Genomic DNA, 22,947 nt, shown 5'->3' on the forward strand with positions numbered 1-22,947 from the left:
GAGCTCCGTGAGCGGCGAGTTCCATGCTGTTGGTCTCCAAGGGCCAGCCCGCAGTCCCACTCACCGCCGGTGCGGTGAACTCAGTCGGGACTGTGCAGAGCTACCAGGGTGACCTTAAGGTTGACGGAGAACAGGAGGGGAGATGCCACATGCCCTCCACCTGAAGAACGAATCCTGTCGTGAAGGAAACTTTCCGCTTTTTATGACGGGAGGTGAGGGGTCTTGCTCCTGGGGATTTCCAGGGGCCTCCTTCCCTCCTGGGGGTTGCACGGAGCTCACGAGTTCAGAGCGACGCCTCAGGGCTGTCATGCGGGCTCCCTCCTGCCTCCGTTACCCGTCTTTCCCACTGAAATGAGGCCTCGTGTCTCAGGTTTATGGGGCAGACGCCCCTAACCCACGTGCCCATGGCCGTCGGGACAGCGAGAGCCACCTGTGCGCACCGGTGAGCAGTGAGCCGCGAAGGTTTGCGTTACGTTCACGCCTCAGACAGTGCGGTGAAGGCCTGGGGGCGGGGCTGGGGTGGGGGAGACGGGGTCAAGCGGGGAAAGGGGGCGTCTGCAACATTTTCAATAATAAAGGTAAAAAATTTAAAAATAAAGTTCGTGCAACAACTGTTATGCTTGAAGAGTCAAGTGTCCAACGAGATGGCAAAGAATTTCCTCTCCTGGAAAGCAGCCCCCGCACAGCCGTGCCTGGGACTCCCCTCCCAGGCGGGGGGCGCTGCTCTCCCCCGGGGTTACCCCTGCCCCCCTCACCCCTTCGCCCAGCCCTCCTGGGACACGGATAAACATCACGCCCCCTGGGGAGCCCCTGGAATGGCCCCAGGAGCTCAGAGCCCTTGCATCACCCTGTGCACCTCTGGCTGGAGGCCCTTCCCTCGCGCACTGGCCCCGAGGGAGCCCGGAGCGCAGACGGGGCGTCAGCCTGGGCGTGGCGGGGCCTGTGGAGATAACTGGGGCATCCTTTCCGGGATGAAGGAGCTTAGAGTGGAACTGGGGGGACCAACCGTGCTGAGAGTTACAGCTTTAACATCCCTCACAGTGAGAACACGCGAGAGCGGCGTTTGGTCAGATTTGGGGTCAGACTTTCCTTTTTGAAAGGCTAGCTCTTGGGCTGAGATTCACACTGCACTGCACTCTGTTGTATTGTGTTGCACTGTGTTGCACGGCACTGTATTGTACTTTTTGTTTCTTTCATCAAGGGAAACACTGTGTGAAGATTCAGTTTTCGAGACCTGCTGGGGAAAGCTTTAGGTCCCTCTCCCCTCTCCCCACCCTTTCCAGTTCATGTCAAAGCCGGCACAGCCACCCTCCTAAGCTGAATATTTTTGTTACCTGTGTCTTTCAGCAGCATTCTTGAACTCCCGCTATCTTTTCAATTTTCAGGTTTAGGCATTTTTTATTGACTACAGCAGAGAAGGGAAGACTCCAGTCTAAGAAGCAATGGGCAGGGCCAGTGGGGGGCCCGCAGCTGGCGCCTCCCGTCAGAGTCGTCTCGGGTCTCCCAGGATGAGGCCCTCTTACAATTCCTACCGAGCTCCATCATTGACCAAGAGCAGTGCCCGGGGAGAGAGTGACGGGGTGACCGACCTCAGCAGGGACCACGGCCCGCGATGCTCCTGGCAGGTGGAGGTGGGAGGTGTGAGAGACTGCGACCCTCAGGGAGAGAAACAAGGTGAGCTCCACAAAGCGCCTAGACTTTCCGCCTGGAGGCATCTTCCGGGTGTCAGTGCAGGGACAGAGGCCCCAGGGAGGGCACAGCAGTCTCTGCCTGACGAGACAGAGGTCAGAGTTCAGCTGGACTGAGGACCCCCACCGGCAGAGTATTGGAAAGGAAGGAGCTGCGTCAGCAAGAGCTCCGAAGTCCGCACGGTTCCCTCTGAGCGTCTGGCCGGATAGAAGCTGGGCGTTTTTAGAGTGAACCACCACGGGCCTGGTAAAGGGCAGCAGCCTGTGAGCTACGAGCCGAACGATTCCCAGAGTTCACAGGGGGCGGGGAGGTAGTTTAGTCCCAACCGTCAGAGTGGGGAGACCACACTGAACACCCAGGCCTCTGGTGGGGACTTTACAAGGGTCACGCCTTTGCCGTAGGCGGGACGAACCCTGGAATAAAGGACCACGCGAACAAAGCTTAAAAACAAGTCTCCACAGGCTCAGTTCGATCTTGAAATAATTTAAGTACCTGCCAGAGCCGAGTCCAACTCTCTCTGACAGAAGGCAACAAAGTCCAGACGCTCGGCAAGGGAAAAGCTACACGATCCATCAGATAATTAAAAATTACTGAACGTGCCAAGAAGCAAGGAATGGTGGCCTGTAACCCCAAGAAAAATTAGTCCACAGAAACAAAGAGTAAGAAACTGAATCCTTAGGCATATTTTTGTCTCTTACCCAAATTTCCCTTCTCATAATTAGCAACCGCTTTTACCCGTCAGACTTGTTGAAAATAAAGCCACTCCTGTTTATCTACCATCTGATGTGCTTGTCATCTAATTAACTAAACATTTACAAGAAAATCCTCAGCGACCGGCTGACAGCCTCTGCTGCAAGGAAAAGCCAGCGGCTGGGCTTGGTCGGGTGAGAAAAGAAAACCTGCTCACCCTGGTCCCTGGGAAAGCAAGCACCAGATAAACCCCTTCCAGGGAGGCAATGCGCCCGCTTCCTTTTCAGCTTCTCTGCGATTTGCCGCCTTGTCTCCCATCCCCCCCACCTGTAGGAGGTACACGCCCATGAGCAAGAACCCACACGGCAAACACTGGCACAGCCCCCGGAGATGAAAGCGGGGAAACACTGTGAGGCTCTACTGGGATGGCCCCTTGGCTCTCCCTGATCTTGGGGGAAATTGTGCCAAATTATTTTTTCTTTTCATGACTACACCCAACATTCAATAACTATGACTTTACAAACAGCTACCACCTCTCAGAGCCTGGGGAACGTGGCAGTCGCCTGTGCGTAGGATGCGGTGGGCCCAGAACGGGCGGGAAGGCAGACGGCCATCTGGGCTTCTCCGGGGTGGCTTAGGAACTTAGATTTTGCTTAGTTTCCTAAAAACGAAATCAATCAAAATTCAAGTCTTTATTTTAAATGTGACCCCCGCCCCCAGCTCTCGATGTGCGGATGTGTGTGTGAAAACGAGTCTCTAAGCCTAAGGACACGTCTGCTCGTAGGCTACGTGGAGCCTCGCTGGGTCGCAGGGCCAGGCAGTAGCTCCCATGTCCTTTGCTGTACGTCCCGGGTTCAGGAGCCTCTGCCCTGCCTCCGACTCGGGTCACGGTGTGGGAGGCAGTGCTCAGGCTGACCCACTCCATGCACCACCGGGACGGAGGGACTTTCCTAACCATCTCGCTGGGGTCTGCGAGCTCTCAGAGCTGACAGCAAAGGCTCATTAGAAACGCAGTTCAAACTATATACTAATGAGGGGAAATGCCTGCTTTAACTTGTACCTGCTAGTGTTCCCTGCGGGGCTTTTGAAGGGAAGTAATCGCCTCCTTGTTACTGCAAAGAGTTACTGGGTGTGTGTTTTCCTGTAGCCGCCACCGTCCTTTCCTCCTCTGAACTCCCCTCCAGCCCAGGAGCTACTTGTTCCCAGGTGGCGCCGGCGTCTCTCAGGTAGTCCACTGTGACCACCCTTGATTTCCAGTCCACTGTGACCACCCTTGATTTCCAGTCCACTGTGACCACCCTTGATTTCCAGTCCACTGTGACCACCCTTGATTTCCAGTCCACTGTGACCACCCTTGATTTCCAGTCCACTGTGACCACCTCTTGATTTCCGGTCCACTGTGACCACCCTTGATTTCCGGTCCACTGTGACCACCCTTGATTTCCAGTCCACTGTGTACCATGGACTCCCAGTAGAACCAGTAAGTAGGAGACTTCAGTTCCATTTCAAGAACTTTCTTAATAGAGAAATGGGCCTTCCAGGGAGGTGGTGAGCTCCGTTTGGAGAGGTACCCGCAGAGACTGGTGCACCTGGGGGTGTGGACGAGGGAAGTCACACTCCTGGGAAAACGTCAGACACACGGAGACACACAGAACCCTGGAGAAGACGCTCGCTCTCGAGGACACAGAAGAGGAACCCACAGGATCTACGAGTTAGGACACCAGTGCTGAACTGCAAGTGAAAGGTTCCACCATTCCCCGAACTTAAGTCATTTTTCACTCAAGCAATAGCTACACCACTTAGGCACCTGGGGGGAAACGCTGTCATTTAACGGGCTAGGTCATCGCAAACCTGCTTCGAGGCTCAGCCACTTCAAGTGCTGTTCTTGCCGCCCACTGCCCTCCTTCGCCAGACGTTTCTCCACATGCACCTGGTGTTGAGTCTGCGCCCTCACAGCCCCGGGCGTCGGTGCAAATGCACCCTGGCCTCTCCTTTCCTGGCCTTTCTGGCAGACGCCTCTTGGCTCAGAGGCCTGATCGAGTCAGCAGGCCTGCAGCGCTGCGTGTGCAGTAGGCAGCTTCTCTAAATACCTCTGTAAGTTATAATTGGCTGGTCCACTTTGTTTAATGTAAATAACACCTTCTGGGTATCTGAGTTTGGCTGGTACGTTGCAATTCTTGCTTCCTTCCCCAGAGCCCAAATGAAATAACCCTGAACCTGCTGATGTACTTTCAGAACAAGCATCCCGGCCCCCATCAGAAGGGAGGGACAGCGGAGCTCCTATGACTCAGGAGGACCCCAGGGAACTAGGGAGTCACTGAATGCGTGGGACCAGGAATCAGGGTTCCTCCGGCTTTTAGATGTGTTACTCTGAGCAGGTAACCTGAACGTGATGAGCCACAACCGTGTAGAATGACAGAAAAAAACACATGATGACCCCATAGTCAGCCACATACTACAGTTCACTGCTCCAGGCCAGGCCCTGGACAGAACTGTGATCAGACAGAGGGGTCCCTCTGGGGAGGGCGTAAAGGGGAAAACACGTGGTTTTGCCAGGGCCGTAGTAATATAACCCCACAGACTAGGTGCCTGAAACGGAAATGCTCGTCTCAGCTTGGAGCTAAAAGCCCGAGACCAAGGTATCTGCAGGTTGGGTCCTGAAGCCACGGGGCTGGGGGAGCTCTGAGCCCGGCGGCCTCTGCACTGGTCCCGATACACTGAGTCGCTTCCCATGGTGCCATGTGCTCAGGTCGCCTACTGAGGACACAGGCCACCTGTGGGGGGTCAGTGGCTCTTCAGGGGACAGGTTCCTGCCCACAGGGGCCATCAGAGCAGGGCCGAGTGTGAGGCTGGGGCCCAGGCTCCCCGCCCCGTGAAACCCACGCCCGCCCCAATGACTGTCTTCACTGCACGGCCAACACCACGCCTTCCAGGGAGGTTTTATTGTTTCACAACCATGAACACACAGAACGTGGCTGTCACAGCGAACGCTCCAGACGGAAGACTCGGCCGAGCCGCCCCCGCCCCACCCCTGCAGCCTCCTTCCACACGTCCCCAGAGATGGCTGCCGCGTCCTTCCTCTGTGAACTCGAGAGTGGAGAGTCGGCATTTTAAGTAGCAGGAACCATCGGCAGCAGGGAAGCAGGAAAACTAGGGAACGGCTGATGGGAAACGGACATAAAGCCTCCCCCATGTGTGGTGACGTCGGGGTGGGAGAGCGTGCCCCCGCTCAGTGTCCCTCCTCCCCAGGCCCCGGTCACACGGGGCCCTCGGTGACGCCCTCCAGCGGCAGGCTGGGTGCGCTGTCCGCGGCCGGCCGGTCCTCTTTCTTCAGCGAGGTCGGCACTCGGAGGCTGACGTAGGGTTTGTGACAGGCCGTGTTGGCCAGAGGCGGGTAGTGCTGTCTGTAGCAGATGTACGCAAAAATGAGGCCGATGACTCCGCCAACAAAGGAATCTGCGCAGGAAAGAGCAAACGGAGAGCTGCGTCAGGACTGGCTCGGAGGTGGCCAGGTGTGTCTCCCAGGAAGCACCTCTCCCACCCGCTCCAGCAGCAGGCTTGCTGACCGGGCCCCCGACACACTCGAGAGAAGCCTGGCTGGGGGAATAAACCTCGGGGGCTCTGCAGGCGTTTCTGGACCTTAAACATCCCTTTAAAATGGGTCCTTGATTCCTTCCTCCTCCTATCTCTTAACTACGCACCTGAGCCTCGCGTGAGCTCAGATCCGCATTCCTGATTTCAAAAACTCTGATCTTGGAAGCAGGATCCCAGCCACCTCTGCGGAGCTGACTGCCTTCGCGGCTGTCATTTCTTTTCCGTTAGCGAGTTCCCGCTGGAGGCCTGCAATATGGCCCGTGCTCCACAGAAGCCCAGCGGGCGCTGTCTCTGCCTGGGGGATGCCATTTCCCCGGGACTCATTTCCCTGAGTCACAAAGTGAATAAAATGTTTTACGATGCACCAGGACCGGCAAACTCAACAGACCTCCGGCCGGAGAGGCCTGGCCCCTCCTACAAGATCTCGGCAGGCTGGAGGGCGGGAGGGGGCGGCGAGGCGGGAGGGGCGCCTGCAGGCGGGACAGGCCCCCCACGGGGCAGTGCCTTGCCAAAGTGCACACTCAGCTGGTGCCCGAGAGACCCACCAAAGCAGCACACCCACAACCCTCGGGTGTGGGTGTGGGTGTGTTCAGGTGCAGGCATCCTGTGCACACCTTTAACCGTGCCTATGGGTTATTCTTGCCCAGAAGATCCCAACACAACGTGACTCCTCCCCTAACAAAGGAAACTAAACTCTCGTGACGGCCGCCATGCTGAGCTGACCTCCCCGGGTTCCGCTTCCGCCTGTCACGTGGACCCCGCACACCTGCAGAGGCCCCAGCCGCACTTTACAGAAGACACTCAGGCTCAGAGAGGCTGAGGGGCTCTCCAGAGCCACCCCCTGGATCATGACTGATGGGCGTGAACTCCAGGGCCCTGATTCTGCACCTTCTCAGGAGGTTAACAGACAGGAAGGGATCTCACAGGCTGCTGCTGAGGTGCTGGCCGTGCCCGCCTGCTCTGGCACAAGCAAGCGGACACGCTTCTGATCCTGTGCTGTCCAGTCCCAGGAGGAACACGCCCCCCCCTGTCACCACGGCAATGCCCAGCATCTCTGAGCTGGCTTGACTGGAGGCCTTGTGGGCTCCATGACTCAAGACACTAACGTAAAAATCAACTCTGGCCAACTTGACAAACTCACGTGGTTGTTCATGTTCTTTTTACTCTATTCCTAGTCAAGCTTTCCGTCTCTGTGACTTTGACTTTCTTTAAAAAGAACTTGCCCAGCCCATGTGGCTCAGTGGGAAGGAGGGAGACTGGCAAGGAGGAGTCGGCAATAATCCAGGCACCAAACAACAGTGGTTTGGACTAGACCGGGAAGAGGAAGTTGGGTTCTGTAAATATTTCGAACATAGAGCCAGTAAGAGAAACCAGGGAAAGTCACGGGGAGCAGAGGGAGGATTCCCTGGAGTAACAGGAAGCAAGGCTGTCCATGGGACAGAGCAGGGCACGCGAGGCGATGGCTATTTACTGCGTATGAATATGTAACCGAGAAACCAGACGTACTTCCCAAGATCACCACACACAGGTACTTGCACACTGGGCGCAGGTGCTCCCTTAGAAATCAAAAAGGAGTCATAAAAACCTCATCATATTACTGTTAACTGAAGTCTACAAGGAGCCGGCCTCAGGTTTTGCTGATGGCCGTGGGCTCCCCATGAATTCTCATCGTGATGGACGGCCCCCGCCCACGGTCGCTGGGGCAGCTCAGTGCACCAAAGAAAAGCCACAGCTAATTTATCTCCATCAGGCGGCCTGCCTCAGGCACCACCTACGCAGCAGGCAAAGGCCTCTCGGTCTGTCCCTTCTGCGGGCTGGAAACCTTGAGGCTGCCTCGATTACTCTCTTAATAAATGAGTGTTGAATGAATACATCGTCCCACGCCTTGAACACTGCTGCTTCCTAACATGTAATAAGGAAAAGAAAAACAGAGCTGAGGTGCTGGTTAGCTCCGGGTTTCTCATCCTCAGGGCAGACATCTGGGCCTGGGTAAGTCTGTGTTGTGGGGGCGGTGCCACCTTGTACATTGTAGGATGTCTGGCAGCGTCCCTGGCCTCTACCCACCAGATATGTAGTAACCTCCACTCCCTGTTGTGAAAACCAAAAAGATGTCTCCAGACATTGCTAAATGTCCCCTGGGAGGTACAGTCTCCCTACCCGCAGCTGAGACCACTGGTGTAGAGTGACAGTTGGCTCCACAAAGGGGATTCAGGTAAAGTGAGCCTGGCTCAGCCCATCAGAGCATCCAAGGAAGGGCACACTCTTCCCATGGCTGAGTCCAGGGTACAAGCTGGGCAGAGGGTGGCGCAGCTGACCTGGTACGTGAGCCACACCAATGACCTGTGCCAACCGATGCACACTCAGTCCTGGCTGCAGAAGTTAACCATGACCTGTGCCAACTGATGCACACTCAGTCCTGGCTGCAGAAGTTAACCATGACCTGTGCCAACCAATGCACACTCAGTCCTGGCTGCAGAAGTCAACCATGACCTGTGCCAACCGGTGCACACTCAGTCCTGGCTGGGCTGCAGAAGTCAACCGTGACGCAGCTCTGTCCCTCCCTCCAGCCCAAGTATGGCCCTAAACATCACTGAACATAATTCTCTCTCTGGTTCCCCATCAGCCCACAGAGCATTAATTTAATTCTCCCTTTTCTGTGCCAACTTCCCTCCTATGCCAGTTGGATGGGATGAACCTGAGGCTCCACAGCCAGCAGGCCTCGGGGGCACCAGCTGCGTGATGAGTCCACCATTTTCCTGAAGCCAGGCACCAATTCTTCATTCTTTCGTCTGCACCAGCTCTAGCCAGGTGATGGGTAACAAATGGGTTAGGACCAGGAGCGTGCAAGAGGCCAACCTCCCATCCTAGGTTTTCAGGATAGAATCTCCACACAGCTCTCACTGCCCTCCATATGGAGCAGAAATCTATTCAATTCAGAAACTGTCATCATTTCAAATCCAAAGTGGCTAAGTAAACATGAAAACCTAAGATTCACAGCTTCCAGAAGACAGTGTTCCAAGAACGGCTGCCTCTAAGTCGGCTGTTTGGGGAAAGAACACAATTCTGTCCCTTAGAAACAGGGCACTAGAGACCACCACCAATTTCACTTGTGCTGGGCGTTTTCACTTACAAAGCACATCCCGACCCATTACTGCATCCCATCTATGAAACAGCCTGAGCTATTTGGGACGTGCTGTTCCCCTGGTCTTATGGAGCCACAGTTCACGAGGGAGAGATGAGCAGAGTCTACAAAACACCAGCCAGCCCATGGCAGTCTTCATGGGAATATGCCCGAGTCCTATAAACCACCATGATTCTGTTGGAAAATACTCCCGGTGCCAAGGCTGCTGTGGGGGTGCCGTGTGTGGGCTCAGTCACTCGCTCCCTGCTTCCCTCTCATGATGTAGCCTCAGGTTATCCAGAACCTGATCCAAGTCGTTGCTAAAAGCGGAGAAGGGAGGGCTCAGGGCCCAGCCTGCGGCCCTCCACTGACCACCCCCATCATGCATCCGCCTGGCCAGGCCACGCATCCGCCTCCTTCCCCTGCAGCCTCCACCCTCCACCCCCAGGTCGAAGATACTGCTGGAGGCTTGTGATGCCCAGAGCATGAGCCCCAGGAAGGTGGAGGGTGGACCTGAGGCCAGGGAAAGAGCGAAGCAGCTGGGGAGGTGCTGGGGGGGGAGGTCCCCGAGAGCATGGGAGAAGGCCCCCAGCTAGGAGCCCCCCTCACCTGGCTTCAACTGCCTCACTACCCCTAGAACACACACCTGGCAAGAGGTGAGACGAGGGTGGCCCCACAGGCACTGGGCTGCAGAAACAGAAAAGGGGGAGAGCAGTGCGTGTGGGCAGAGGGAGGGCAGGCAGGAAGGAGGTGCGGGCTGGATTCAGGCACATTTAGTTCAGTCTGTTTGCTTCAAGTTGGCACCCTGGGGCTCCTCACCAGGGCTTCTCAGACTTCATCATAAATAACAGACCTGCTTGTTAATAATGTAGAGTACTGGCCACCATTCCTGACCCGCCCCCTAGAGTCCGATTCTGGGCTCAGATCGATTGCCCCGTAGGAAAAACAGCCCAGGCCCGTGTCCCCGGAAGCCACACGTCCTGGGGACCCCACCTGTCTCTGCTCCCTGTCTACTGTGGCAGGTGCTACAGCTGATCTGCAGAGGGACATGGTGTGGCTCAGTTTTGTTCCAGGAACAAGCCCCTCACTCGTTCTGTGATTTCTGACTACATATAAGTCAGCCTCCCCCCACCTCGCAGCGGCTGCTGGGAACATTGCTGGCACAGATCCCTGGGCTGAACATCTCTCCTCAGGAAGCACATCCATGGTGAGAAATACGTCCTTGTGGGATGGATGTGAGATGTGAAAGGAGCCAAAAACCATCCAGCGCCAAGTCTGGGGACTCAGGCAAGTGACCCAGCAGGGAAGTCACACACGGGTCCAAGGCCGAGGGCCCGCTCTCCCCGCAGGACTTGAGTAGCCCGAGTGTGAGTGAGAGAGGGAGACCCCCAATTCTGTCCCCAGCAGGGCAGAGTTAAGGCCAGAACCCCCCTGAACAGGCCCATTTCCTTTAAGACAATGTCCACTCTGTCACGTTACCTCCTCTGGTGTCCAACAGCGGGCACCTACTCCCCCCCACACAGGTGTTTCCACACCAGCCCTGGGGGAGGCGGGCAGGACTCACCTTGCCAGTGGTGCTTGTAGTCGCACATGCGGGACAGGGCGATCATCATGGCGCAGTACAGGGGCAGGACCGCGGCGCACAGCCTCCAGCTCTTCCCCCGCCCCGTCTCCGTGAAGCAGTGCAGCTTTCCGGCCAGGTAGAAGGTTGTGAAGCCGAGGCCCGAGAAGGCAACTGCCCGAGAGAAACAGCAGGTGTTACCCGGCAGGTGGTGAGTGGTGGGGACGCAGAGCATCCTGGGCACCTGTCTGCCATCATGCTGGCCCCAGGCTCAGGGACGTGCTGGCACCAGGCACCACGTGGGCAACCTGAGCTCTGCTAGAACTGAGCTGGCATGAACTCTCACCCCTGAGAACGACCTCTCAGGCTTTCCTGGGATCAAATCTGTCCTATTTCATTCGTCCGTCCATCCATCCATTCATTCAACAGAGGCTTCACGGGTACCCGCTGTGTGCTAGGCGGGCACTATCCTATTCTTCTGAGGTGCGGTGAACAGAGGATGCACTGGACGCTGTGTCTGGTCTCAAGGGCTCACCATCTGATTGGAGGACATGGCCATGCTAACAGGTAACTTTAATATAATGTATTGAGCTCTATATAGGAAAAAAGTGCCCATAGAACAAGGCTGTGGTGACAGCCTAGATCTGGAGGAGTCGTCAAAGGAAGGGATTTGAGGCTCGGTGGCAGTCACAGAGATGGGACCAAATGCCACGGAGGAGTGAGTTGGGCGGAGAAGCCAGGAATCTCAAATTCTGTTTCCACTCTTAGAAATTATGTTGATTGGCATTTACAGTTGTAATGACAATACGTCTGTGCTAAATCCATGGTCAAGAGTGTGGAGCTGGGTGTAGCATGTGTAACCCCCACACTTTTCATTTAGTCGGGTTTAAAACACAGTTGGGGTTCGGTGAGGTTCCGGGTGGGTCTCCTGTGGGCTTAGAACAAGGATCCTCAGCTCTGGTGACACGCAGAGTCACCTCTAAAACCTGGGAAGCTTTAAAAAACGCCTCTAGCCAGGTCCCATGGCTAGACATTCTGCTGGTACTGGTCTGGAGTGGCCTTGGCGTGTGTGTACCTGTGTGTGCATGCATGCGTGTGTCCATGAGTGTGTGCATGCGTGTGTGTGAACCCTAACGGCACCCAGGATTGAGCGTAGATACTTTGGTTAAAGGCAGGTGCTACAGCTCCACCTTCTCGATCCAACTCACTCCTCCATAGCATGTGCTGGTCCCATCTCAGGGACACGACAGGCTCCAATTTCATAATAAACCTATGCGGTCGCTCTTTCACTGACATTTATGCAGCTACCGAGCCAGCATAACGCCCTGTGGCAAAGGGCTTCCGAGGCCCTTCTTTCTGGCCTGGGAGGCACACTGGGTAGCAGGGGAGGTTGAAACTCCCGCTTTTCCAAATGCTATCAGAAAGGAATTGAGTGAACCACACAGAATTCACAGGATTCCCCCATTTTTCCACCACCTCTGCAGGAGGTGCTCTCCGGGGAGCCTTCCAGCTCTGAGGTCCGGGACCCATCCAGGCTCAGAGTCAACTCAACTGGGAGAAAAGAAAACAGGAGGGTTTTGTTTGTTTGTTTTTTAAAGAAATGCTTTTCAACTCTAGCCAAACAATGCTGTTCTCTTCTCCAAGAAACAGGCCTCTGAGGCGCCGAGGCTGTAAAACCTCGCACTGCCCTGGGGAACAAAGGTGATGTTCATGCAACTGAGCGGCTTCCCCTTAAACACAGCCTTGCCTCCAGTGTGACGGGAGAGCACAGACCTCAGCGCTCAGACACGGGCAGGGCACGGGACGTCTGGGAGACGGGATCACAGAACAGGGCAACTGCATTCACATTTCCTAACGTTATTAACAACCAAAGCATAAAGAGAACCCTCTCGAGCCAGGGGTGAGAGGAGGAGACCGCCTCCCTGTCCTAGGGGCTCAGAACGTGTTTCTCTGCTCTGCAGAGTTTGAAACATGCAGACACAGACACGCACACGCACACGCACACCCACAGGGATCTGTGCGGAAGAGCATGTGCCCCTTGCTTTCAGCCTGGAGCCGGTTTCCTTGGCTGGAAGCAGCTGACTGTAAATATTTATATGTGGATCTGGCTGTGAAAAGCGAAGACGCTCTTGGAGCCTCTGAGCTAGAAGCAGATGAAAGGCTGGCTTCTCCGCCCTGTTCCTGACATCCCCAGGGCTCGCTTGGCTGTTGGCAATGGGGGCAGAGAAGCAAAGCACCACACACAGGTTGCTGGCCCAGGAAGTGACACAGGTGCCCGTGGACAGGGCTCTGTGCCGGCCTGGTCATCCTGAAAGGGGACAACTACTGATGCTCCCCTCCGGCTGCACGGATGAACTGCCAACGGTTTACAACGCCCCCTTTGCAAAGGCAGGTCTGTTTGCTGAGCTGGGCCAGGTGCGTCGGGGCCGTCTGCCTTCCCTCCCCCGTCTGACTTGTAAACCCAGTGAAAGACCAATGGGCCCCAGAGAAGCAAGAAATAAGAAACTGGTACACACATAAAAAAGCCTTAAAAACAAATGAGGTAATGATCAGGGGACAGACCCTGCTCTTAGTATTGTTTTCCACTTTGGCTCATTGTAACAAACCTCCCGCGATAAACTGATCATTCTTGGCTCTGAAAATGGAATTACGTCCTGAGAAGGTCCTCTCTACACATTTTCTCACTTCATGATGCTCAGAGAGCTAATGTTCTCTTCTCCAAGACGGAGGGTAAGTCTCAATGCTGAGGTTGTGAGAGGACGTCAGGGCGTCTCCACAAGCCCATCGAGCCAAGGCCATGGGAATGCGCAGGTGGGCCGGTGCCTGCGTGACCCCGTGCATGCCGCTGGGAATCGGGGAACTGGGCTCCCACCTCAGCCCTGTCACTAACTGAACCTATGATCTTTGGCGAGTCGCCTTCCCTCTTGGGCCTCAGTTTGCTTTGTAAAATGAGAGGCTGGACCTCAAGGGGTCATCACGTGATGCCCATGGGCTGGGCAGACGGTGAACATGAGGAAAATCTTTGGATGTGAGTAAACTTCTCTGCAACAGAAGCCCTCTCGGTCTATTTTCTGCTATTCCACCACTGCCAGACACTCAGCTCCAAGAATTAGTTCACTTTCTGAAAAGCCAGTGGCTCATTTTTGATAATAAATGGCAACTCACGCCCAGCCTCACTGCTGGGAGACAACTGGGAGTGGCGGGGACTGGGGGAAACCAGGGGAAACTGGCCTGCTTAACGATGCAGCTCTGCCTCCATGCCAGCTGCTGTCTGCCGTGTGGAGATCCTGGTATTTATGGGAAATGTTCCCATTTTTATATATTAACAGCAAATAAAAAATTAATACAGTGCAGACCCAATGAAATTCATCTGCTGGCCAGCAGGGCTGGGTATGCGGGCTGCCAGTGTGAGAGCTCACTCGAGTTCTGCCTTCTGGTGCTAATTAACAATCTGCTGTTAAATAAATGACCCTCTAAGCCGGAGCTGAAAAGGACACATGTCCATTCGTCCCGACTCCACACCAGAGCCAAGGAGCACTTGATGCATTTGGGACGGTTGTGTTTAAACCAACAGAAACAGCAATCTAAGTTTATCATTATTACTTGGGGACTATGTAATCCACCCGGCAGTCGGGAGTGTTTGTGCTGTTGAGGGCCGTGGGTTCCTAAGACAGGCTGAGCATGTGGGGCGCTCAGTTCTGCCGCTTACAACTGTGTGAACTCCCCTTGGGCTTTGGCTTCCTGATCGGTACAGCAGGTGAGCAGCGCTCGGCTCACCGAGGTGTCCTGAGGGTTAGCTCACGAGGACTGTAAAACTTTGCCAGCACAGCGCATGGGACCTCGTGGCCACCCTCCCAACGCGCCGGCTGCCTCGGTTCCGGGAAGTTCCATCCTGAAAGAGAAGCCTCACAGGGGCCACGCTTCCCATCCGCAGCTCCCTGCTGTGTAACTGCAGCGCCTGCTTAGAGAGAATTCTAGAGCCAGGTTCTCAGCATCTGGTAACCCTGCAGCCCCCGGGCTCTCAGCAGACGCAGCGTGATCCTGGCCGGTACAATAGACAGACTTGAAGGCTGAGGGAGACAAATTGCTGGAGGCCTCTTTCCCCTCCCTCTGTGCAGAATGCCTGAGCTCTCGGAGGGAGCGTCGCAGAGCCAGGAGGCCATCCCCGTGCTGAGTGACACAGCTTTTCTCCCAGGGTTCCTCAGCAACAAATGCCATCGTGTCAGAACCTGCTGTGATGCCCGTGGCCCCAAATCGCTTAACGTGGCCAGTTTCTCGTTTATAGTTTTAAGTTCATAGTTGCCTAATCCACAGGTCAGCCTAGCTAAAATGCTCGTTCTGGTGTCTTTTTTATGACAAGCTCTATATATTGATATCCTAAGATATCAAGAGCTTTCACTTTCAATAAGAGGGTGGGGGAAGACGGTTACAAATCTTAGCGAGAAGGCAGGTTTACGGCATATCTAACGGCTGAACCATTCAACAGAGCTCGAGACAGTTATTTATTCCTCAAAAAAATCAACAGAAGACCATGAATATCTGATGTAGCTACCCAGCCAGAGTTAAAATTTTAGGGAAAAACCTCGATGAAAATTACAGAATAGACTCAGTATGCACAGAAATGTTTCAGAAAAACCTCGCCTTCTGTCTAACCCATCAACAGAGAGATAGTTTTGCTCTGATGTAGGAAACAACAAGCGTAATCTTGTTAACTGAAGACAATTCTCAAAATCCTTGAAATCTTCTGAATCGCACATCAATAATTCTTTTGAATTTGCTTTTAAAGACAAGAGTTCATTGCAATTATTGATGGCAAAAATTCAACAACCTCAAGAAATCAATGAATTCAACTAGATAATTTGAGTCCTGATGAAATGATTTGATGTCCTGCTATAATTTAGTAGCCCTGTTTTATGGAAGAGAAATAGAGGTTCAGGTAGGTCAAATTATTTACTGAAGGTTAACACAGCCCTAAAAAAAACTGTGAATGATTCCTAAATAGAGACAAAAGATCACAGATTTCCTTGGCATAACTGCAGTCACATCACTGCTAACTGCATGTTTGTCTTTTTACCCCTGTAGTCGTGTGCCCATCAGGGTCACCACTGAATCCCCAGAACCCAGGACACTGCTGAGTGAGGGAAGTCACCTGTACGTGGTGACTGAATGAATATAAACATAACTGGACGCTGCCAGGTGCCCCTGCAACAGGCCAAGGCCCTGGGAGACAGAAAGACAAATACCGCTACGAAAGGTCACGCCCTCCATCCCGTTTCAGGCGGGCGATACTTAAGCTACCTGAGCCAGGTGCGACTTCCACCTCATGACTCAAATGACTGTGCCGTCCTGCTTGAGAAAGAGCAACAGGGACAGGAAAAGGAACCAAGACGCTCGTAATTAGTCTGAAAGCAAACGTCAGAGGCGGGAAATGCAAACAGAAGAAAGCAGACGATAAACACCAGTCAGCATCTTCAGAGAGGATTTTGTTCTGAAAAAAAGTAAATCCCACAGGACACAATGCACAAAGGCGCTGAGGTGGTCTGAGGGGCAGGGAAGGACGGGCTTCGGGGGAAGAAGGTGGCCTTTGTCAACTCCCCGCTGCACGGATCCTGGGAGCAGGTGTGACATCGCCAAAGAGGAGGAAGGGTCTTCAAATGACAGAAGCCACTCTGCCCCCTCCCGCCCACCCCACACCGCTCAGTGACAAATTCCTATTAGAGGTTAGTCCTGGCCCTAGAGAGCGCTACGGACTGTCACCAAGACGGGAAGTGATTTAAATCCCACGACCACCTTTGCTTTTCCGCACCTGGATTACATGCCTCAATGATCTGAAACATAAATATAAGAACCAACCTTCAAAAGGGAGAAATTACCCCGTTCCACATCACCGTTCGGGGAGCTGATAAAAGCTGGAGCAGGATTACATAAAGATAACATTTTTATGAAAAATAATTGCATTTTTACTTCCAAAGGCCTTGGCGGAACATAAATCGGGTGGCGAGGTTCAAATGGTAATGTACACTTTTGAGAGACTAAAAAGGCAGCAGCCATTTATTTGCCCCATGTGTTCATGGCATTAGCCTCTCTGTGGGGTGCAGGGGCCTCCCAAGTCCTTGAAGCCTTAATCACCGGCACTGCCCAGCTACCTGCTGCACCTGCCTTTTGGGAGATGTTGTGCCACCTGCAATTTGATTTGTTAGGGAAAACCACCCTCTGACCGGCCCTGCGCCGTCTTCATTGGGGATTTCAGCTCAGACAGGAAGAGAAGGTGTGAGATAATAGAAAATATAGGTTCCTGGCAGGGCTCCTAAAACCCTTATTTCCTCAGTGGTAAGAGCCCTGGGGGCAGCTTTTATTCTAACGAGATGACTACAGGTGGGCTCCTGGGTGGGTCCTGGATGGAGGCTGGTGGCCGGAAGACCAAGTCATGACAGAGCTCGGAGTTTTCAGCCCTGTCCCCCATTCTCCAGAGAGGGGGGTAGGGGCTGGGAATGAAATGAATTAATCAGGATACGTGATGAAGCCTCCACAGAAATCCCACCAGCACGGGGCTTAGAGGCTTCCAGGTGGGTAAACACATCTACGTCCCGGGAGGGCGACAACCCCCCACTCCACAGGGTCAGGAGCTCTGCTCGCAGGACCCTCCCAGACTTTGCCTGCGCGTCTCTTCATCTGGCTGTTCGTCTGTGTCCTTTCCCTAACCTTTCCTAAAGTGCTAAGTGTCAGTAATTCCCTGAGCTCTCTGAGCCGCTCTAGCGAACTAATCAAACCCAAGGAGGGGGTCGTGGGAACCTCAGGTTTACAGCTGACTGGTGAGAAGCACGGGTGCACCCTGGACATGGGACTGGGATCTGGAGCGTGGGGGCCAGTCTTGCGGGACTGAGCCCTTAGCTGGTGGGATCGGACACTATCTCCAGGTAGATGGTGTCAGAATTGAGTCAAACTGTACGAGACCCGGCTGGTGACGCACAGAATTGCTTGGTGTGGGAAGAGCCCCGCACATCTGGTGTCAGAAGTGTGATGTGACATAGGGTGAGAGTAAAGGAGAAACACTGGAGGAAAAACTGGGTTTTCCTACACAGAGCATGAATGGCTGAGCTTCGATGAGACGTCGCCCCGGAGGCGTCTGGCTCCAGGCTGACCAGCGGGTGCAGTGATGCTGGCTGCTGACCAAACGGCCCAGTCACACCTTCTCAGCATTGTGTATGTGGAGGGTGGAGGCACGTGGACCTCACATTACTGTCCTGAGCTAGGTGAGGCCGGTCATTGTCTGTTCACTGAAAACAGCTGCAGGCCCCCGAGTTTCGGGACAGAAGCCCAGAGTGACTGGGCAGCTGACAAGGTGGCTCCCCGGCGAAGCTTCCCCCAGGCTCCTGGTTCCTCTGCTCCTCTCTCTCACCCCCGAGGAAACTGACCATAACCAGGACAGCACCTCCCTTATCTGACACAGCCAAGTCTCCCCGTTATGTACACAGCCCAGATTCAAAAAAATATTTTTTTTTAGTACATACTGTAATTGTGGATTTTCTTAGTTTGAAGGCCACTTAAATTTGGGAAAGCAAATGTGACATTTTTATCTCCCATGACCTTGGCAGACACTGATAGCTGATCAAGGGGCTGTTTATTGAGGAACAGTCTTGGGCTCAGAACCTTCTTCAAGTGTCCAAGAAGCAGCTTGCCCCACACACCTGCTGGCTTCTTTTAAATCATCTCCTCTGGTACAGCACAGAACAGAACTCTCCCAGGCGTTGGAAGACGTGGGTGCCAGGTCAGAGCCGTGTCCCCCTCAGTGTCTCATCTACTCGCCAAACGGGGACAACATCTGCCTCATCCAGCTCCCACAAAGCATGGTATTTGTAGTATTTTGTGAGCGGAAATTCAACATGCAAATGAAAGGTGTCGTTAGTAAGGCCGAGGAAGCGGAAAACCAGAAATGCTAATGCTGACGCTGGTCTCGACCTCAGGTCTGTCTGTGTTGAAGCCCATGTCTAGCCCTCTTTTCCAATACAGAGATGCCAGTAACTACCAGACCCAGGACTCTACATCCGGCGGGTAGCAATGGAAAAAACATCCTCGGGCAACGATGAAAACAAAGTGCGGCACCGTCACGCTCACAACACCACAGCAGTGAACACGGGTGAACCCGTGACACACGAGTAACTGGAAGATTATCAAAATATATTCTGCATGACTCTAATTACGTAAAGTTCAAAAGCAGGCAAAATTAAGCAACATATTGTTTAGGAATGTGTGTGTGTGTGAGACTACCTAGAAAAACAAAGAAGTTATTTTTAAAATTTCAAGATAACGGCTACTGTGGGAGACAGAACAGTAAGACACCAGGGAGGGTTACATTGGGTTTTAAGAGTATACAGTTAAATTCTATTTCTTAATCTAAGTGGCAAGTACATGAGGGTGTTTTCTATTGTTAAATATTTAACAGTAGTAATATTATGTAAACCACACTGATATGCTTTATATATGATCCTGTACATATACTTCACTCTTAACCAATTATCCCTGTAAAACCACGACAGCGGACTAAGAAAATTATATGTCCAGGAGCCGATGCAAAATTACAGCCTGTCAGTGAACGGTCTGCCCGGTGACAGGGACTATTCAGCCATCCATCTGCTCATCAAGCGATTCTGATCACATAGGAAAGGAACAGCACGTTCTGGTCCCCAGCCCCGTTCTTTCATCGCAGAAGCTGAACGGGAGCAGCCCCGCGATTGCGGAGCGGGCACTGCGCAGGCCACGGCCACGTGCGCCAGCCCAGGCAGCACCCGGTGAACAGCAAGCACTGGATCTCCTGTTAGCACCTGCTCAGTATCGTAGTTACGGAGCCTTTCAATTGCATTTTTCATAACAACAGTGATTTGTTTAAATCCCAAAAGAGGAGCAATGCTCCTGGGGAAAAAACAACGAAGGCAGCCGGAGGAACACCACCCCATTACTCAAGCACAATGAACTCTGATAACGTTTAATTACGGGCAGCGCTGGGAGGCTCCCGGTGGAACGAGGCCTGGCACTCTCCCCAGGCGCTTGACTGATCCCTCAGACGACAGAATCCAGGCCGAGGACTCTGAAAACAGCGATAGGGAGAGAGAGACGCGGGGGCTCTCAGGCCTGTAACGGGGCTAAGGCAGAGTAAACGAAGCCGCCAGGTCGTCTGTCACAGACCTTACCACGGGACGTATTTCGAGCGTAAGTGCTGTTTGGGGTTTTTAATGCCACTATTTCTTCAGGGTGAACAGACAGGCCTCACTCCTCTTCTGATCTGCTGCAGCACAGGCCTGCCTGGCACCTCCCTGCGAGACTCCGGAAGCCTCAGGCGACCACAGGTCTCAGGAGGCGCCAGGCTCGGGACCCGGGTTACTCTCAGGGACAGGCAAGCTCACTGGCCGCAAGAGTGACTTAAAGTGAATCCACTCAAAACAAAGAGCAACGCTTCATATAAAATAGTGATAATACGTGTTTGAGATGCCCACTCAAAAAAGTAAACTCAAAAGCATGAAAATAAATTTATCGTATATTTAATACAATAAGGGTTATGATGTCAACTAAGCCAATATTTAGAATAAAAAATAAATCCATTTTGATGGCCTCTGACATCAGTTTGAAAAGTGTGCAAGAGGGTGTTTTATAGAATATCAGTAGCGTCCTTCTGTTTCCCTCGATTGCATCTCACGGTTCTTTGATTTTCAAGCCAGTCTGTCCTGCAGCAGCTCTGCGGGCACATCCTCTGATTCGCTCCCTTTCGGTCGTTAACTGGTCTGTCCGGTCCAGCGGCTCTGCGGCATCCTCTCACTGACTCCATGAAATCCTGCATGTGCCTCAGGACGTGCCGTTTATCGTCCCCTTGGGTGTGTCTGCGCTGTGCTCATATTACAACACCCCACAGCCCGCGGGAGCTGAGCGAGGGCGGGAGACCCGTCCGGGGCTGGGATGGATGCCTGAGGGCAGGTTAACTTCAGAGGTGACCAACTCATGACTAATGTTGATCTTTAGCTTCCCTGTGCAATTCCCATTACACAGAACCAGGTAACGAAAACGTGGGTCGAGAGCCCCGATGTCTGCGCCCCTCCCGTTCGGTGGAGCTCGGCCTGTCCCGCGTCCATCGGCAGGAGCGTCCGTGGGGTCCAGGGCTCCGCACTGCAGTTCTCGGCTCTCCCTGCACCACCTCCACCAGCCGCAGTCCTGCCTCCCGGGGAGCCCCTCGCAGGGCCCTGGGACCAGCCGGGCCGACGGGCCTTTCCGATCGCGGGCAAACCTGCAGTCGTGGGGAAATAAGGCCGAGAGGGGACGGCGGGCCTGTGCTCCGCAATGCGAGAGCAGGTCACGGAGTCGCTCGGGCCCTTTTTTTAAAGAAAAGGCAGCCGCTCGTCAGGTCGGTAGCAACGTCCGGCCGGCCCACCAGCCAGGCTGCTTCCCGGGGAAGGAGCACCAGAGCTGTGCGCCCGGAGCCCAGGAAACGGAAACGCTCGGGAGGCTTCCTAACGCACAGCAAGAGGGCGACGGAAAGCGTGGAAGCCCCGCAGCCGGCAGGTCCCAGCCTCCCTGGGCGAGGGGGTGACGGATCGCCCTCACCGGCTGCCGGACTTCATCCGTTAGATCAAGCGGCTGGGGCTCCGTGGGAGCCCATCAACTAGAGGCAGCCAAATACCCGAGTTCAGCGGAAGATGACCTGCTCCCTACCACAGCACAGGTTTTCGTCAGCGACTGAGAATATGACCCGGTGGGATTGAGAACATGGGCAAACGCCACGAGACACACATCTCAAAACAGTGGCCATCAGCATCGCCACCGGGCACACGGCTGAGGGTTCTGTCACGGAGCGATTATCTCGACAAACACGTCCTGCGCCGGGCCGGGCACCACGCTCGGCTCAGACGACCAGACAGACTTGGGTCTTGCCTTATGGGATGCACAGAAGTAATTACCAACGGTGGTTAGGAAAGGAAGAAACAGGCTTCCGGAGGAGAGACAGCCTGATGGGACCTGGGGAGGCTTCGCTTTACGTCAGATCAGAGAGGGCGCTGGACCGTCAAAGAGCACGAGGAAGTGTCCAGGGTGGGACAGGGCAGTGTCCAGCCTGGGAGGAGAGCGGGATGCAATCAGCAGCCGTCGGGTGGCCAGCGCCTGATCCCTAGTGAAGCCCCGGGCATACAGGTTAGCCCTACGCCTTGCGGACTTGTCACTCGCCTCTCCTGCTGCTCGTTGCCTGTTTCATTTAATGCTAAAAACCACCACAGAACTGCTTTTCTAACTCTTTGCATCTGAACTTCCGCAAGGGAAACGAGGCAGAGGCCAGGCACGCAGCAGGAACTGAGTGAAGATGGGTCTCCAGAACCAGAGGCGGCTCCAGGAGGGCCGGGCACGCGAGTCCAGCCTTGGAAGGTGGGTGGGTGAGAGAGACATTCATTTTCTCACGCTGTTCTGTGCCGGGGGTGGACTGGCGAGGGCCTGGGGCACGTCTCCTGGAGGGGAGGAAGTAGGCCGTAGACGCCGGCGAGTCTCAGAGTCCTGAAGCTGGTTGGTTTGAAGGAACGTGCTCTCCTCCAGCTGGGTAGGAGACTGTGATGGTTGATTTCACACATCAGCTTGACTGGAGCACAGGGTGCCCAGATATTTGGCTCAAAATCACTCCTGGGTGTGTGTGAGGTTGTTTCTGGGTCGGCATCTGGACACCGAGTAACAGACTGCCCTCCCCAGGGCGGGGGCTTCACCCAGTCCACCCAGGGCCTGACCAGAGCACAAAGGTGGAGGAAGGGCCTGGATGGGTGGCTCAGGGGTTGAGCGTCTACCATGAGGTCAGGGTTCAATTCTGGTCAGGGCATTTGCCCGGGTTGCGGGCTCGATTCCCAGGAGGGCGCGTGCAGGAGGCAGCCGACTGGTGTCTCTCTCACTGATGTTTCTCTTTCTCCCTCTCCTCCTCTCTCTCTAAAAAAGTCAATAAAAACGTATTTTAAAAAATAAATTTAAAAAATGGTGGAGGGAAGGGGACACCGCCCTCTCCCTGCCCAGCCGCCTGAGCCCACACATCGTCTCCTGCCCGTGGACTGGGACTCCTGCCGTCTGGGACTCACCCCCAGCCCTCCTGGGCCCCCAGCCTGCAGACAGAGAAGGTGGGGCTTCTCAGCCTCTATAATCACATGAATTATTTAGTATGATTCCTTCCAGCGAATCTCATTCTATATACGCCACTGGTTCTCCTTCTTAGGAGAACCCTGAATCGCACAGAGAGAAAGCACAAACTGGCTCAAGCCTGGTTCGGGGAAATCCCCAGATT

General features: G+C 54.2%; 1 protein-coding gene across 2 annotated transcripts in view; it reads right to left on the reverse strand.

The window, feature by feature from the left end:
* Window positions 1–5,552: 5,552 nt before the first annotated feature.
* The window catches only part of PLPP4 (phospholipid phosphatase 4), a 43,834-nt gene continuing 26,439 nt past the window's right edge, over window positions 5,553–22,947 (reverse strand). For both annotated transcript variants that reach the window (XM_087824219.1, XM_087824218.1), the window contains 2 exons: window positions 10,659–10,829; window positions 5,553–5,835 (listed from right to left, as the gene is read on the reverse strand). In XM_087824219.1, coding sequence (XP_087680345.1) covers window positions 5,636–5,835; window positions 10,659–10,829 — 371 coding nt within the window. In that variant the 3' untranslated portion in view covers window positions 5,553–5,635. The remainder of the gene's footprint in view (window positions 5,836–10,658; window positions 10,830–22,947) is intronic.

This window comes from Miniopterus natalensis, chromosome 14 (genome assembly GCF_054644295.1).
Source record: "Miniopterus natalensis isolate mMinNat1 chromosome 14, mMinNat1.hap1, whole genome shotgun sequence".
Classification (NCBI taxonomy): Eukaryota; Metazoa; Chordata; class Mammalia; order Chiroptera; family Miniopteridae; genus Miniopterus; species Miniopterus natalensis.